The sequence below is a fragment of the Gasterosteus aculeatus genome, chromosome 18 (assembly GCF_964276395.1).
Source record: "Gasterosteus aculeatus chromosome 18, fGasAcu3.hap1.1, whole genome shotgun sequence".
NCBI classification, from domain to species: Eukaryota; Metazoa; Chordata; class Actinopteri; order Perciformes; family Gasterosteidae; genus Gasterosteus; species Gasterosteus aculeatus.
Genome location: NC_135706.1, coordinates 7661707 through 7677610, shown reverse-complemented (window position 1 = coordinate 7677610; position 15904 = coordinate 7661707). Strand labels below are relative to the sequence as shown.

Here is a 15904-nt window from a genome sequence, read left to right as displayed (position 1 = left end):
CACACATTAGCGACACTGCATCGCCCTCCACTGAGCCAGTGAGACTTGGGGGGAAAATACTGCACGTTAGGTAAGGAGACTGAAACGATAAGGGAGTTGAAACAAATGAATGTGGCGTTGCGCGCCTTCCTGCAGTCGCAGAGGACCAATTACAGCGACGGATAATCAGTAACCTTTAGCAGTGTCAAAATGAGGTCGATTCCGAGAGGTAAACATGGAGCGCCACTGCTCATTGGAGCAAAACGCTGCCACGGTTGTCTGCTGGCCTGGTCAACTGTAAACTGATAGCAGAGGGACTGATTCCATCTCACATTAAATGGTGGACCGTAAATACCATTAGCAAAGCACAAAAGCGTTTTGGTGCACCCTCCCGCGTTGGATGGTAGAGATACAACATGCACGGTACAGAGGAGAGGAGAGTGAGTTTAATGGGCAATTCTCCACAGATGGCACATGGGACGACACAAACAACTCAAGTGTCATAAAAACGGCGTCGGGTGACTGTAGATTGAGCCTTACTTTGCAATTGACCTATAAAGGGATTACTTAAATGTAATTATGAACAGGAGGAATTAGTACAGTGAACAATTCCTCTTCTGTTGTGTTTCAATACAGACGAGTAGATTTCATTCTAAATATTTCACCTTCTGTGAAACACCGTAACAGCAGCATTTTGCGATTTTATTGTTGACATCGCCGCCTGTTCAACTGACCTGGCGTGCACTCGCTAACAACTGTAAATAATTATTTCATAACTGCTTTATTTTAACTACCACTGGAAACAAATTACAGTCTTTTCTAGAACCGTTCCTGTGAATTTAGACTTGCATATACTAATAAAGTGTTACCAAAAAAATGTCGATGAGCGAACATTCATGAATTAATTAATTCACAGACAATGCCATGAGGGGGGCATTCTTTATACTATGGTGCAATGAAAACATTTTAATTGTATTGCACTTATGTGAAATGTCTTTGGCTGCTCCGGTGTGAGGTTGTTGTTGCCGAGCAGCACGGGCGTACCGATGTGGACACCACGTGATCATGACTAACTGTGATGGAGCAGATTACTGAACGACTCAAAGAGACCAGAGCTGAAAAAATAAAAGACTATTAAAGAGACTAAAGAGACAGTTGAGCTGAAGATACTGCAAGTGATTTAGTGTGTGTGTGTGTGTGTGTGTGTGAGTACACACACACACACACACACACACACACACACCAAAACCCTATATATGTCTTCTCTCCATTCTCAGAGATACTGTCATTTGGAACCGGCTAAATATCTTTACACAATTGCGAGTGTACTAATGTTCGGTAGTCATTAATCAGCCTGTATTGTGGATGAAGAATGGAGTTCTTCCAGGCCTGTGTTTAGCAGAGATCGCCCACTTGCAAACACAGAATTGAACATTTATTAAATGACAGAGGCAAAAGACAAAAGAAAACCACAGTTGGAGGAAAAAGGGAAATACTATCTATGAGCTATTGTCCATTGTGTTGTTTCTTTTTGACATTACCTCATCTTTGACAGTTAAACACCCGATTCCGGGCAGACAGCCTTACCTGACCGACTGGTGAGTCAAGTCAAGTCACGTCGTGTTTTTCTGTGAGAACCCGACAACAAACCACAGAACGTTTGAGACTGAGCTCAAGCTCCCTACGGGGACAGACAGGAGGACACAGACAAAACAGAAATAATGGAAAGGAGCTCTCAAGTGTAAATTCAAAAAGAGATGCCCTTTCTCAGATGGCTGAGGGTGCGATAGGAAAAATGCCAATTACAAAAAGGAGCGGAAAGAGTGAGACACTCGCTCAAACTTTGACAGCAAGTCGTCTCAAACACTTGTGACCAAGATGCCTCCGGGCACCTGTGTGACCGTTAGTCACAGATTTATTCATGGGCAGGTTTAGATACCGCCGGTAAGACAAAGAAGAAAACAGATTCTGATCTCTCCGTGTCACACTTTTATGCACACACACACACACACACACACACACACACACACACACACACACAAAGAGGAGTGTTGCATCACGTCATCTTTCTCAGGATCAGTGGCGTTTTTTTTGTTTTCAATCGGTTTCAACTTGATTTTGGCCTCAACTGTGTCGTCAAACATTATTGAATTAAAAGAAAAAGAAAGGAAAAACGAACCGACCGCGGTGGGTATTCCAAACCTCCCGTGTGTCACAACGTGTTAGCAGCGCCCTGCAGTTCTTAACTGCTACGCAGCCAAACAGCTTCGCATCTAGATTGTCTGAGTGCGGATGAGGAAGCGGCCGGCCGAGACACACACACACACACACACACACACACACACACACAGAAGATAAGAAGGGAAAGATAACTCAAACATTATTCTCTTTGAACGTTGACAGGCAGTCCACTGTGTTGGAGTTTTCAGCTCAGAGCATTTCAAAGCAACATTGTAATTGTGTGGAAAGATAAAACGCGCATTGCTTTTGCCTTTTCTCCTCCCTCCGCGCAGCTCGGCGGTCGGGTGGAGTCTTTGCTTTGGTGAGACGTAAAAAAAAAAGAAAAGAGGGGGGCTTTTCGGGCGAGTCTGCCGATGTTGTCTTTTTCTCTCTCTAGTGTAAAATTGCAAAGTCGTTCATCGGCGTACGCTCCTCTCCTATCGCAGAGTGAGGAGATGAGCATGGGAATTTGAACGAGTCATGAGAGGGGAGTAGGATTCATTCCAACAATAGTCACTGTCAACTGAGCAACTGTCACTACATAATGGGAATTCTGTGGGAATTTTGCTACGGTCACAGGTACCTCAAAAGGTCTTTAATATAAACATCTTTAAATATCACTTTGACATAAAGAATGCTTTGTCTTTTAGTGGCCGCTTCACACACATCTCATTTCCATTTTCATAACTCCTTTGACTTCAATATTAGTTGCATTGTGAATAATGATTTATTGAGATCATCTGTCTTGCATTTTGTCAAAGCCAGCACAGGACTTATGAATGTATAAAATATTCTTACCTTGCCAACAACAACAACAACAACCGCTCTCCTTTGACTGTTGATGTCTGGATCTCTTGCAAACACAAAGCCCCTGAAAAGAAAAAAGTTGCATGTTTCGATGAGGTTTTCTATGCAGCATATACTTTGTCCATAATAGATCACTCTCGGGTAAATGTCTTTGCCGCACATAAGGCTTGCATATCATTTATTTGTGACATGTAGTTAGAACCAATGCAGCTTCATGCTTCCAACTTCATGCCTTCTTTACGTTTATTGAACCTGTAGATTCACGTGCTGTTGAACTGAATTGTTTTCTACGAAGACGTGTTCCCAATATTTTGTCCAGCCCTATTAATTGTGAGTAAAGAGTCTTGTAAAAAGACCAAAAAATACACCCTGAAAAATAGATTTTAAATATCAAAAGCAAAAACGTTCAGTTCAGAATACATTTTAGTAGAATAGTTTTTTTATTTTTTTAAATATATATGTTGTTGCTGCTAGCTTGTTAGCTTGAGACCGTTTCCCCGCAGACCATCTCTCTGGTTAACAGGAGGGGGGCATCACATGGGTTTAGAGGAGAGAGTGACTAAGGCTAAGTGCCACTTTGGGTTTCAGGTCCACAGCGTGCAACAATGACACAAATAGCTTCCTACACCCACTACATGCAAGTGTGACCATATTGGTACCGTTTCATACAGGGAAAAAAGCTAAAAAAAACATTAGTTACCATGTGCAACAATAAAAAGAATCATGGTCTACAACATTGTGTGCATGACTGCTAATTCTGCTAAAGAAAGTAGTTTAATCAGAGCCACAAACCATCTACACAGCAAGACAACGATGCCAACTAAGGTATCCTCTCCTCTGTAAGCCCATGATGCAATGGGTACTGTTCTGCAGTCATTATGCATGTACATCCCTTGAAGGTGATGTGCACATGCAAAATGGAATGCAATCAATATTAATGAAATACATATATAACTGCACACGCAGCAGTTGAGACTGAACCCTGCATTACCTGCATGGATGTTACAATGCTGGACATTTGTAAAGGGTTTTGTTATTTGTATAATATTGAGAGGTCCTCATGTTATTACCAATGGCGCTTCTCAATCCTAATTAGATGACATTTGAAAGTGCTGCTGATCCAAACACAACCATAACCACCGTGGCTCCACACCAGTCACACGAGAGGAATACAAGTGGTGTGAGCATCGAGGAATCAGGTCCATTCAGACAGTCCTCGTGCTGGTGCAGGTCTTAGTGACGGGTTGATTTATTATTTACGGCAAGCAGGGAGGATTTTGGAAGGGTGGAGGGGGTTGGTTCGTCTGTAGTGAAACAGTGAAAACCATCACCATCATTTAAAGATCTTTGAGTTGTCGCTTTTTATTAACAAATCCACTTGGGGGCCGCAGCATGTCCTCATTGATCTGCCCAATAACACTGCCAACACGGATAGCTATGCAGTTGTGCTGCTCTGGTTAATTTCAGCATTAACTGGTAAGGGTTAGATGAGGGAAAAAAACAAAACAAGAAGGTCCCACTAGTTACTGTGAGGTTGTCTTTGATCCCAACGGCATTAAATATTTTTGGTCTCTGCAGCCCACTACTTACAGTACAACGAGGGTGCACGAGGTGCAGATTCATTAATGGGGTCGGACATTGTGCCGCAGACGTCATTCTGTGGAGCAAACACCATTTAATAATAAGCACAATTAGTTCGGGCTCACTACCCGCCTATGAAACAGGCAGTGGACTGTTGAGGCGCAACGAAAGGTCAAAACATTCCGGTGGCACAAAAAAATCAATCTAAAAAGAAATCAGTGGACATAAAACCACTTTGCCAAAAACATACGCCCTGACTTTGATGGGATGTATACATAATTGGTCAGATTTAGCCCAGTAGAGGGTTGACACAAGGTCCTGGCCATACTGCAACAGTGTGTATAGAATATCTTCTGTATGTATAATGTTTCATTTAGCTTATGTGGATTGATGTTATTTTGTTACTGCTTATTTATAATTGTGTGATCCTTATTTTTACTATGTCGCTGCATGCACTTTACCTTTGCTGCTGTAATCCCAGGAATTGTCCTGCTATGGAACAAATAAAAGATTTTATCTTACCTTATGTTTTTGTTTTCCTCATGCTAAGCCATGGTTCAGCAACTACTACTGACGACAACCATTGGGGAAGTTGGATGATATTTAAATATGACGATATCCCAGTTATATTAACTGCAACAACCTAAACCTAAACTCAACCCAAGAGGGACACAAAAGAAGGGGCCATCTATGAAAAAAACTCTTTGAATGTCCTGAAAAGTTACCATTTCTTTCCCTGAAACACCTCGACAGTTGCTGACATTTAATGCATTTATGCATGCTGTCACACTGTTCACTCTCGGGTGTCTTCATAGAACAATAAATAAGTAAACAGCAGAGAATACTCACACACACACAGACTAGAAGCACTAGGGCTCCTCGGACACTTTCTGCATGGCGCGTGTGCTGCACTTGACATTCAGTATTGGAATGATAGAGAAAACAACAGCTACAATTTAACAAAGGCGTGTGTTCTGCCAGCGTATGTGATGTAAAACTAGCAAATTAAACTAAGGAAGGGAATAACTTCAACGTCACGTTTGTGACACGCGGTGCTCAGAAGAAGCCGACCACTCGGGGGCAAGTTGTCAGCTGTCAGGACGGCAGCTGAGCAGGCATACAAGTAGCTTTAGGGAATCCTCTGAATTAGGATTAGGATGTTTTGTGCATTAATAGTAAGCAGTTTAACGTTTAGGAGAGTTGTTCCTCTCACACCTACCCACAATTTGGACAAAACATAACCAATCGATCAGTCTTCACGCATGTAATGTATAATTACTTTCAAACAGAGTAAATGTCTGTACAATAGTAACGCACGCCTGGCAAGCGGCTCTGTCAGCTGTACTCAAAGACAGCCGCTCGGTCCTCTGCGGGAGCCACCTCCGCACCGGCACCGAGAGCCCTCTAATCTGTGCCAATCAGATGACGCCAAACAGCCATTTGATGTTGAATGGGGCTCCAGCACACGCCCCCTCCTCATTCCAACAGCCACTGCAGACCCCGGCGAAACGCTGGCAACGTAGCAAACGCAGGCACAGCAGCAGCGATGGTGACAGAAATAGCAGAGTGGTGAATAATAATAAGACAAAGGGAACTGTGGTGCAATTAATGTGGTGGCTCAGGCCTGTGGGGACAGAAAGAAAGGGAAGGGAGGAGAGGATGGGGAAGAGATATCAGAGATTGGGATCTATAATAAAGGGACACTTTCAGAAGAAAGAAAACAGCAAAGAGGAAGTGAGAGGGAAAACTAAACTTTCGTCCTGCCGTCGAAACATCTGCCGAGTAAATACAATCCCAGCAGCAGACCAATGCATCTTACAGTTCCATCTCACTGGCTTTGTTTCAAGTGTGTGACGCAAAGCTCACTTGTAACTGCCAACTACAGGGTGCAATTTCATTCCCCGGAAAGCAGGAGATGAGGATGCCACATTATCCATTGCCTCATGGAACAGGTGACTTCTTAAGCCACAGATTACAGCCGTCAGGAAGGAGCTGCAGATTTCCAAAATGGCGCAGCGCTGCGTGGGCTGGAACAGCAATGCAGCGAGGAGACGAGCGAGTGGGACCGAGGGGAGAAAGCAGCTCACTCTTGTGCATGCGTAGCTCGTGCGCAAGAAGAGCGAGACTGACAGAAAGATGGTGGGTTGTGGAGTGACACGAGAGAAATAGAAGTATGAATGAGGTCACAGAGAGATAGCACAGCTTGTGTACATAACAATAATAATAATGGATGATCTTGGGTTACTACGTCTTGAGCCACGAGGTATTTGTCAGAGGATACGCGCTGAAGAAGTGGAGAGCTGAATAAGCTAATGAATAAGCTAATCTAAAGCAGGGGAACCCCGTTCCCTCCCGCAGAGCCCTTTGCTTTGGCCGAGGAAGCAGTTTCACAATCCAACAGGAAACGCATCTCATGCACTTCCTGCTTCCCGTGAGGAAGCGGCGGGTCAGATGGGGCTGAGCGAGTCACGCTCGTGACTGAAGTCAAAAGGGAAATTCAAGAAGAAAAGAGAAAGAAAAGAAAAACTAAAACTGGTTTGGGTGTGTTGACACGACTCTGCTTCCACAGAAACAACCTGCAGCTTCCACTATTCACACATTATACTAGTGCAACAGGCTAATGTGTGGGGCCTCCGTACAAGTGTCTTCTCATACTAACAGATGGGTTTTATTCCTGCTGGATGTTGTTACTGTAAACAGTTAGCTGCTCATATTGTGTGAATAAAAGATATATTTCTTAAAAGACACAGCATTTAGACTTTGCTACACTTTTGAAGAAGCTATGAATCAATCCATCAGACTCCAATTAGTCCCGGATGTCACACACCTGCCTTCTATTTTATAGCACTGAGGGACATCTGTGAGACGACATTATAGATAAAACATAGAAGGAGAAAAACATTAAGACTGGGTTTACCTCCTCGGCTGGTTTTACTGCCACACAAACCAGTTTGATTGTAATAACTGGAGCTCTGCCAAAAGCACAAAACAAAACTGCCCAAAGTTGTTTTTCTTCAACGTTTCCTCTATTTCTTCTTCTTTTTGTGCTCAGCTCTCACCAGTTACAGAAATAATTATGTCTTACATCTTTAAACACCACAACAGGGTTTTCCCTGGAGAATGTGAAAGTGACTTTTGTCCTCCACTACTTCAAACCCATTTAGGCTTGAAACGCAAACGTCATTTGTTGAAGAATTGTTGCTGAAATTAATAAAACACAACATGTTCCATCTAGGGACTAATTAGGCACTCTTAAGGTACCGTCCATGTGAATGAAAATCCGTAATGTGGAATAAATGATGAAAGAAAACGTGTTAACAGTAAGCCAAAAATTGTATAGCAAAGATAGCGGTGAGTCAACAAGACAAACCCCCTTTACTGAAATTGACACTGGACATCGTCCAAGCCGTACTCCGTGCTAATAGACGTGGTGGTAGAGACTAAATTGAAGTTCCCGAGACTCCTGCTGCCTGTTAGGCAGATTTTTGTCATATCATAAGGGGGCAAGAGGCATGAAGCGGGATACGGCCGGCCGCTAGATTGGACCTAATGAGGATGCGGAACGATTGCTGTGGGACTGGAGAGACACGCGCTCATTTGTGCCCACACAGCCAGCGCATTGGATTGGTAGAGGGGGGCCAGAGTGAGGAGAAAGAGAGAGCGACAGAGACAGATCGAGGGGAGTTAATGGAAGTGAGAAGGATTGATTCCTCACTCACTGTGAGAGCATGTGGGAGGAGATGAGAATCATACACTGAAAGTGAGAAGGAAAGATACAGGATGAAAGTGTGCAGTCAGTCCATCGAGTCAATTATTCCCCCTCTTTTCTTTCCATCCACCCACCCATCCATCCACCCAAATACAAACCCAGCTGACATAATAATGCAATTCCACAAAGTACAGTCGGTGCAAACACATCTAATGCAATGAATGTAACGCAACAAACTGTACTGTGTCACGGCCACGCAGCGTTTAATAGAAGCGGAACAAAACCTGGAAAATAAGGGTGGACATGGGACAGGCAGGGAAGGCTCTCGGTTGTGTAGGTGCAGCAGTCCACTGCAACGGGCTGAATGCAGAGCTTCTACATCCTTTGCATTAACAAATCCCAAATGATGCAAGAGCTGCAACAACAATATTTATGGGGAGGGAGGGAAAGTCTGCCTTGGTTACCAAAAGTCAAATTTAAACCTCGTGTGATGAACATTTTAACGGCCCCTCGATATCATCCGAACCCACGCTCACTGACCACCACTGGTTTCTCCATGAAAGGCCTGACATTTGGAGGATTTTTTTGGGCTCTTTAAGGCTTCAAAACATGTTGAAGGCTAGCCAGCCACTCACAGCTAGCGGTGCAAACAGACCCTACGTAACAACAATACGGCAAAAGTGCTGGCAGAGCCGACAGCGTTTACCTGAAGGGTGAACTGGAAGGTGTGTGTCACGCTGCCGCGCCCACGCTGCCGGTCGAGACATTATCAGCCGCAACCGAGGGAAGAAAAAAAAAAACTAGTAGGGCACGCTTGCATGCAATAACGTGCACTAAAAGCCCAGACGGCAATGTCAACGAGGCAAGCAGAAGATCAGGTGACAACACACATTACACCGAGAGAGAGAGAGACAGAGAGAGAGAGAGAGAGAGAGAGAGAGAGAGAGAGAGAGAGAGAGAGAGAGAGACTTCCTACTCTGCACAGGCAGGCATTACTCCACTATTTATTCACGTGGGAAATTGTTCAGGATGATAAATACAGCTCCTGTTACGATGGAGTATCTTATACCTCGCCTGGTGCAGTTTCATGTCAATATGTGGAATAAAAGAAACTCATTATTTTCCTTTATTCCACGTATCTATCGCCACGTCTCTTCCCTGGTGGGAGGTTTCCTGTCCCCCTCGACCGGCGCTCAAAGCGGGCCGGTACTCACCTCTCTGCAGTAACTTAAGTGCACAGTAACTTTTTCTCATCCGCGCCCTCCTCTGCCATCTCCATGGCAGGATGATTCATGGCGGCGCAGTCCCAGCCAATATCTCGCCACGCCTCATCAGGCGCACAGACATTAAAACAACGTTGAGAGCATCTGGACGAGCCGTCACGCGGCTCCGCACAAAGAAGCCGGGGAGAGGGGGGGCTGGAGAACGAGGGGCGAACTGTGAGCAAATTGACTTATGGAAAAATTATTTGCAAGGATCCTCATCCTTACTGGGACGCTGCTCCTAATTGAATGAATATATCCCGCCCTGTCTGGCTGATTCCAGGACATAGGCGTCCTAAAATATATTACTAAATGATGTTATATGATACAAATATGACAGGAAATAACTTTAAGTACTAACACAAAGTATAGATAGAGAAGATGTATATCCAAGCATTATATTCTAACCATAAAATCTGATTATGACTGGCATAACATGCTGAAGAAAATAATCAACAAATAGGAATTGGTACACACAAACATGTGAGTTTGAGGAGTACTGGAATGAATTTTTTCTATATTTATTCCCCCACTGCTCTCCACATTCTCTCTCATTCCTGGTCTATCCCCACTCCCTCCTTCGTACTAGTGTCAACATACTGGTGTCTGTATCTGTATGTGTGCGTAGGTGTAAAAGTGTGTGTGTTTGTGTGTGCGTGGGAGTGGAGGAGAGAAGAATTGCTGGCTGGAGGAGGAGGTGAGAGGAAGAGGGAGGGAGAGAGAGAGAGACAAGCATTTACTGGAACAAAACGTGCCGTTTCTGTCTCATAGATGAGGGCCGCCTACTCACCATGTTTTATCACAAAGCAGACTACTCCCCATTTTTACAATCTACACTATTCCTTACGCTTTGCATAGTAAACAATATGGATATTTCTATGTCTATCGAAAACCGAAACATTATCCCTTTGGCATTTTTGCCACCAAACTGAAGCACGAGTTGCTAGACACACCATCTGTCGAGTTTAGGTGAAGGAGGAGGCATTTCAACTTTTAAATGCTATTAAAGACCCACTAATTTTATATCAACAAATGTTCACCCAAGGTGGCAACGATGACAAACTAAAATCGGTCTTTTGTGACAGCTCTGTAATGAAGGGTAATTTCCTTCAGTAAAACTGAATAGAATCAGCTTGCGGACCACGACCCCCCAAACCCACGTGAGAAAGTTGGACCCTCACCGAGGTTCCCAGTAACTTGTCCGGGACGCTGGACTTCAGATGGTACAGCCCGTTGGGTAACCCTGACAGAGAGACAAATATATATATATGAATGACATATTAATACAGTATAAACAGGCATGTGCATCAGCACGAGTCAAACCGGTTTGAACATCTTTTACTGCATCGTTCTGCACGAGTTGTGTGCGGGTTTGTAAATGGAGGTTTTGTTGTGGTTTTGCAGTTTAATGAAGCTCCAATTTATTTCAAACCCTCAAGACCAAACTCCCAAGTATATTAAAATATATTATATAATATCTCTCCTCTTCTTCATCATCAGCAAAACACCCGGGTGGCAGCGTCTCCCCTACCCTGAAAATGGCGGATGACTGACGGCTGTGCACTTCTAAACTTTCTTCTTTTTTTTACCGTTTCCCACGACTCCAACAGAGCGACACGTCTTCCCTCAAGCTGCAGAAGTCTGCTCACTTCCAGCATCTGGATCAAAGGGTCTCAAAGGGTAATTGAAAGACATGTTTTCATATTCGTTGAGACTTGGTTTCCATGATCGATGATGCTCATAACCGGCTCGTGATGACGGCAAAGGCTTCAAACGCACACGCTGACTGGCACAATACGTGACAAGGAGTGCAGCGTCCAGTTTTTATTCACAGCGCAGTAAGTTATCCGGCAGTGGATTTTCAAAACACACACACACACACGCATATTTAAATTCCTCTCTGTGGGGGTGGGCTGGATTTCCTGGAGAAGTGAGGAGGAAGCAGCAGCCTCTGACTCTGCAGAGTGTGGTCCTGGGAATTCATTGGCTTTCGCTTGTGATTTGAGCTAATAACTGTAACAGTCTACTTCCCACCAGATACCACCACTAACATCTAGTCAGCCTCACTAACAGCACCATGGTTTGACAGATCTGACAAACACAATGTGCATGGTTCAAGTGAACCAGCTCTGCTCAATGCAAATTGTGTTCTCATAAACTAGTAAAATGAGCTGCTTTTTCTTTAAGGGGATTGCGAGGTAAACACTGACGTATCCAAGATAACACGCAGCACATTGTCTTCACTGCCACATAACTGAGATTAGATCGCACTGGAGTATCATTTCAAGGATTTCCTGGCTTTAACGTCTAGTCTCCTGTGCCATTACCACATGTATTTTCGGCTGTCTTTAACACCTGGTAATGGTTTGGGAAGTTGTTCAGCAGAGGTGGTAAGTGACGCGAACATGATGCGATAAACCACTTACTGTCTTCAGATGAGTTTAATGAGACAAACACTGACACGCCTCATCTCAGCTCACTGGAGGATAGCAGGTTTCTCCCACATTGAACATGTATTCTTTACTGTGTGACACATCTAAAGATATGGATCTACGGTACCAGTCGGACGTTTGGACACCTTCACATTGACATAAACACATTTTAATCCACATCCCTAACTACAACATGCTGCAGCGGCCCTGCACTTGACCCTTCGCTGAGCCCTGAGCTACTCGCTCAAGCCGTCAGAGCTACTGTGACCCCCCCCACACCACCACTCACTGCACACATGTTATTGGGAAAAAAGAAGAACGCAATTTCAGAGAGAAGCAGATAGAAGGGTCTACAATATGTGTTTGGATCAGTGTATCAATCTGAAGCTGAAGCCTTCCAAGTTTAAAAGTGAAAAATAACGTGATCTGGCGATGGAGACCGTGTTTAGGACTAACTAAGGGAACTAACGTTGCTATAGCTGGTAAATCCTGCAAGCTACCTGTCCTTTTACAAGCAGAAATAGCACGTGCAGTATTTCCGCAGAGGGAATTATGGTGGGTGGACATCAGACCTTCTATGGGGATCCAGGGTCAAACTGCCCCAGAAGATATTTTTTAATTAGACGCATCGACCTGGCCCTTGTGGAGAGAAAAGGAAGGAAGGAAGTTAATGAGAAACAGTGTATAAATTCAGTGACCCTTCTTTAGTTGAGCTGCCGACACTAGTTAACGAGTATCATCACATGTGCCCAGAAACAACAACAATCGCAGTAACAACAAACCTATTCAAATATTAAGATTCCATCCCTTTCCTACAAATTTAAGAAAAATGCAAATGCAGTTGGCCTCATTACCATCCCCTCATATGCGGAGCTATTAGCACAGACCGCTAACCCGGACCGTGGGCCGCTCCGTGGTCGCTTTCTGCTCGCTGGCACTCAGGCTAATGAGGCTTGCTAATGGTCCACCCGTGTCAATCCGGGGGGAAACCCGCTACTCTGTGCGCGCCGGGGACACGTGGACACTGTCGCTCAGAACGCACTCGAAACCGCCGCGCAGGGTCTCTCAGCTGATGAAAGGACACGTGCAACCCAAAGCCCCAGTCGACTTCACACCAGGCCTCTGTCAGGCATCCCGTCGTACGGTTTCCCCACACTCTCCATTCGTCTCTCCCTGCTCCACACATCCATGGAGGTTATCCCGGGCCAGCAAAGCCTGCACGATTTAGGTTTTCTGAAGTTTATGTAATGACACACAGTTTTAGGAACTAATGACAAAAACACTGTAATGAGACGTACGCTACAGTGGCTAAGTGAAAAACCTTTTGTTTCACCCGACCACTGTTCCACTGGGACGCTGCTGCAAGTCCCACAGCCACACGCTCACAGGAGCATTAGTCATGCTCTGTTGACGTTACTGGTTAATGATTGCCAGTCGTGTAACGACACATTTATAAAGCATGGTCCGTTGGTTCACACCACATAGTTTCGACCGCTTTGTTTCACAAGATCACAAGAAAACTTGAAACAGTGTGTGTGGTTCTGAAGGAATAAACTGGTGACCTGGTCAACATGGTCTAAATGTTAGAAATGCTTTAAAGGAAAACGGCAATAATTCATTCAAGCTTATCCGGTGCAGGACTGCAGAAGTTCAACTATGACCAATAGTGTGACTGATGACTGCACAGGAATGAGAAGGAGGTGCAGGATTTGGAGAGCTGGCAGGAGAGTTCATGTCTTTGGCCAAAGCCACAAGCTTCTCCACGCGCTTTTACACCGGCCCGTGGAGCATAAATTTTAGGAAATATTTAAAAAATGATCTGTCTGGGGGCATTTTTGAACCGTGGGGCTTCATTGAGAAGTTCTGATTATTTTTTGCAAATCATTGCAGCGAGATATGAACATGGATTTAAAGACCGCAAAGTAAAGTACTCAATGTCAAGTTCAATTTTCAAAACTTAAATGTAAAAGTTTATAGCAACAACTGTGTCTCCATCCAATCATGTGTTTTTGCTGTATATTTAAAGCACGTTCCATTCATTAGCCATAAAACAAAAACCCAATATGACCAAAGAAAGATCTGTGATTAAGAAGATTGTGGACGTTGGCGGAGACTTTCTGCAGGCAGCTTAACAACACAAATCATGCTGACGCTGGTGTACCGAGTTCAGACCGAGCATTAGCTCAGGTTGCCGGTCGTAAAAGAGACAACGTCCAGATGTCTGGCAGCCTGCACGCAAAGGCAGAAGAGGACTTGAGGTATGGCTGGTGTTCATATAGTTCCTCATAAAGGATCAAATTATTAATGGGAACCACGCTGGATACAACAACGGGTTTGTCTTTCTGAATTTGAAAACTTTAAATGTTTGTATTTTTCCTACCGAACACATTAAAAAAAGAATTATGAGTATATATATATTTTTTTTTTTTGTTTTTGTTTTTGTTTTATTTCCTCAAATTCTGGCCATACTACTTTACAAACAGTGCGACCTAGTGCGACAGTGTGGCTTATTTGCGCTTTTTTTTAAAATAGTTTCACAATGGCGTCTTCTTCATCCAGACACACATCCGAGAGATTTCAGAACAAATCTCGTTTGGCTGAATTTTTGGCTACTAGTATCCTACTATATGGTCATTAGGCTGGCCTTGGATGTGCCATCATTTCACCACATAAGTCCTTATAAAAGAATGCTGCGAAGGGACTCTGAGGAACAAAAGATGGATGACATCAGGGACTGGGAACGACCAAGACATACTTTTTCCAGTTTTGGTCCAGTCTTTGTCTAATCATTTTGATAGTGAAAGTATGCGCCTCTCCCCTTGCATTACAGACAGACAGACAGGGGAGAGTAATGATCGCAAAGAATTCCATTAATGATAGAGTAAAACAAAATATCCCTGTAAAAAAAAAAAAGATTTGTTTCTGCATTACAAGAGCCATTGGATGAGGGTTAGTGGGGGAATACTTATACCCGTATGTAATACGTTACATAAAGCCCCATGCAGGTGTTGGGGACAGCTAGAAACTAAAATTTCCCATTGGATTTTATTTCGAAGCCACCGCCAGGCAGCATAAGCAGTTTGTTCCTTTGCCACCGACCCTCACCATGTGCCGGTGTCTCAGCTCCCTGCTTTTTTACATTCCTCAGGTCGTGCGGACTTTGCTTCTTCCTCTCCCACACTCCTTCGGCCCTTCAGGAAACCGGGGATACGGGCTGGCACAGCCGCTGTATCAAATCTAATTGTGGGTTAAGCCGTCTTCAGAGCGGAACCTGGATTAGGCCTGCTGCTATTCAGAGAGGCCGCTTTGCTTTGCCATGACGGGCCGAGCTACTCGTGCAGCGCCCGATATGCAGGGGGGATGTTCACCTAACAACTACAGAAGCCTCCGCTATACTGTGATCATGGTTCTAGCGATTATTAGTGTGTGGCTAGGATTATTCATTTGCAAGTGTCTATGACAACGTGTGTGACTACGTTCGATTATCAAATAACTATTAAAGAAAACTAATGTCAATCAATAGTTTTGATGGACATTGCTGCAATATGGTCCCCTTGTAAGTAAAAAGGATAAGCAGGAATAGGGGGAGGAAAAAGAAGAGTGTGTCTGCAGAAGCCTCGGTGCACAAAGGGGAATTGACAAAATGTGGTTAGGGGAAAAAAAAGCATGACCGAAGTAGCAGATCTTCTGCTTTAACGGTAAATCACACCAGGACTGAAAGTCCACAAGGGGAAGGAGCGAGAGAGAGAGAAAAGGTGGGGAAGAGAGGGGAAGAGAGGAAGAATATCAAGTGTTAAATCAAGAGAAAAGGAGCCAACCCTGACAAATAAAGAGGGGTTAAGAGCCAAGAAGAGTGATAGAAACAAAGATGAAGTGAAACCAAATAATGCTAAAGGGGAAAGGAGTCCCAACTT

The 15904-nt window shown here is 44.1% G+C and overlaps 1 protein-coding gene across 10 annotated transcripts in view; it reads right to left on the bottom strand.

Moving 5' to 3' along the window:
• sipa1l1 (signal-induced proliferation-associated 1 like 1) overlaps window positions 1-15904 on the bottom strand; it is a 62259-nt gene that overhangs the window by 32555 nt on the left and 13800 nt on the right. For 3 of the 10 annotated variants that reach the window (XM_078093070.1, XM_078093071.1, XM_040160286.2), the window contains one exon: window positions 2998-3070. Coding sequence is in view for 2 of the 10 variants with exons in the window: in XM_078093067.1 (XP_077949193.1) it covers window positions 2998-3070; window positions 4597-4662 (139 nt within the window). In the remaining 8 variants the exon portion in view is untranslated. Of the gene's footprint in view, window positions 1-2158; window positions 2274-2997; window positions 3071-4596; window positions 4711-10739; window positions 10802-11147; window positions 11197-15904 lie in introns of those variants that run through there. The other 7 variants (XM_078093069.1, XM_078093068.1, XM_078093072.1 and 4 more) reach the window with 6 other exon arrangements.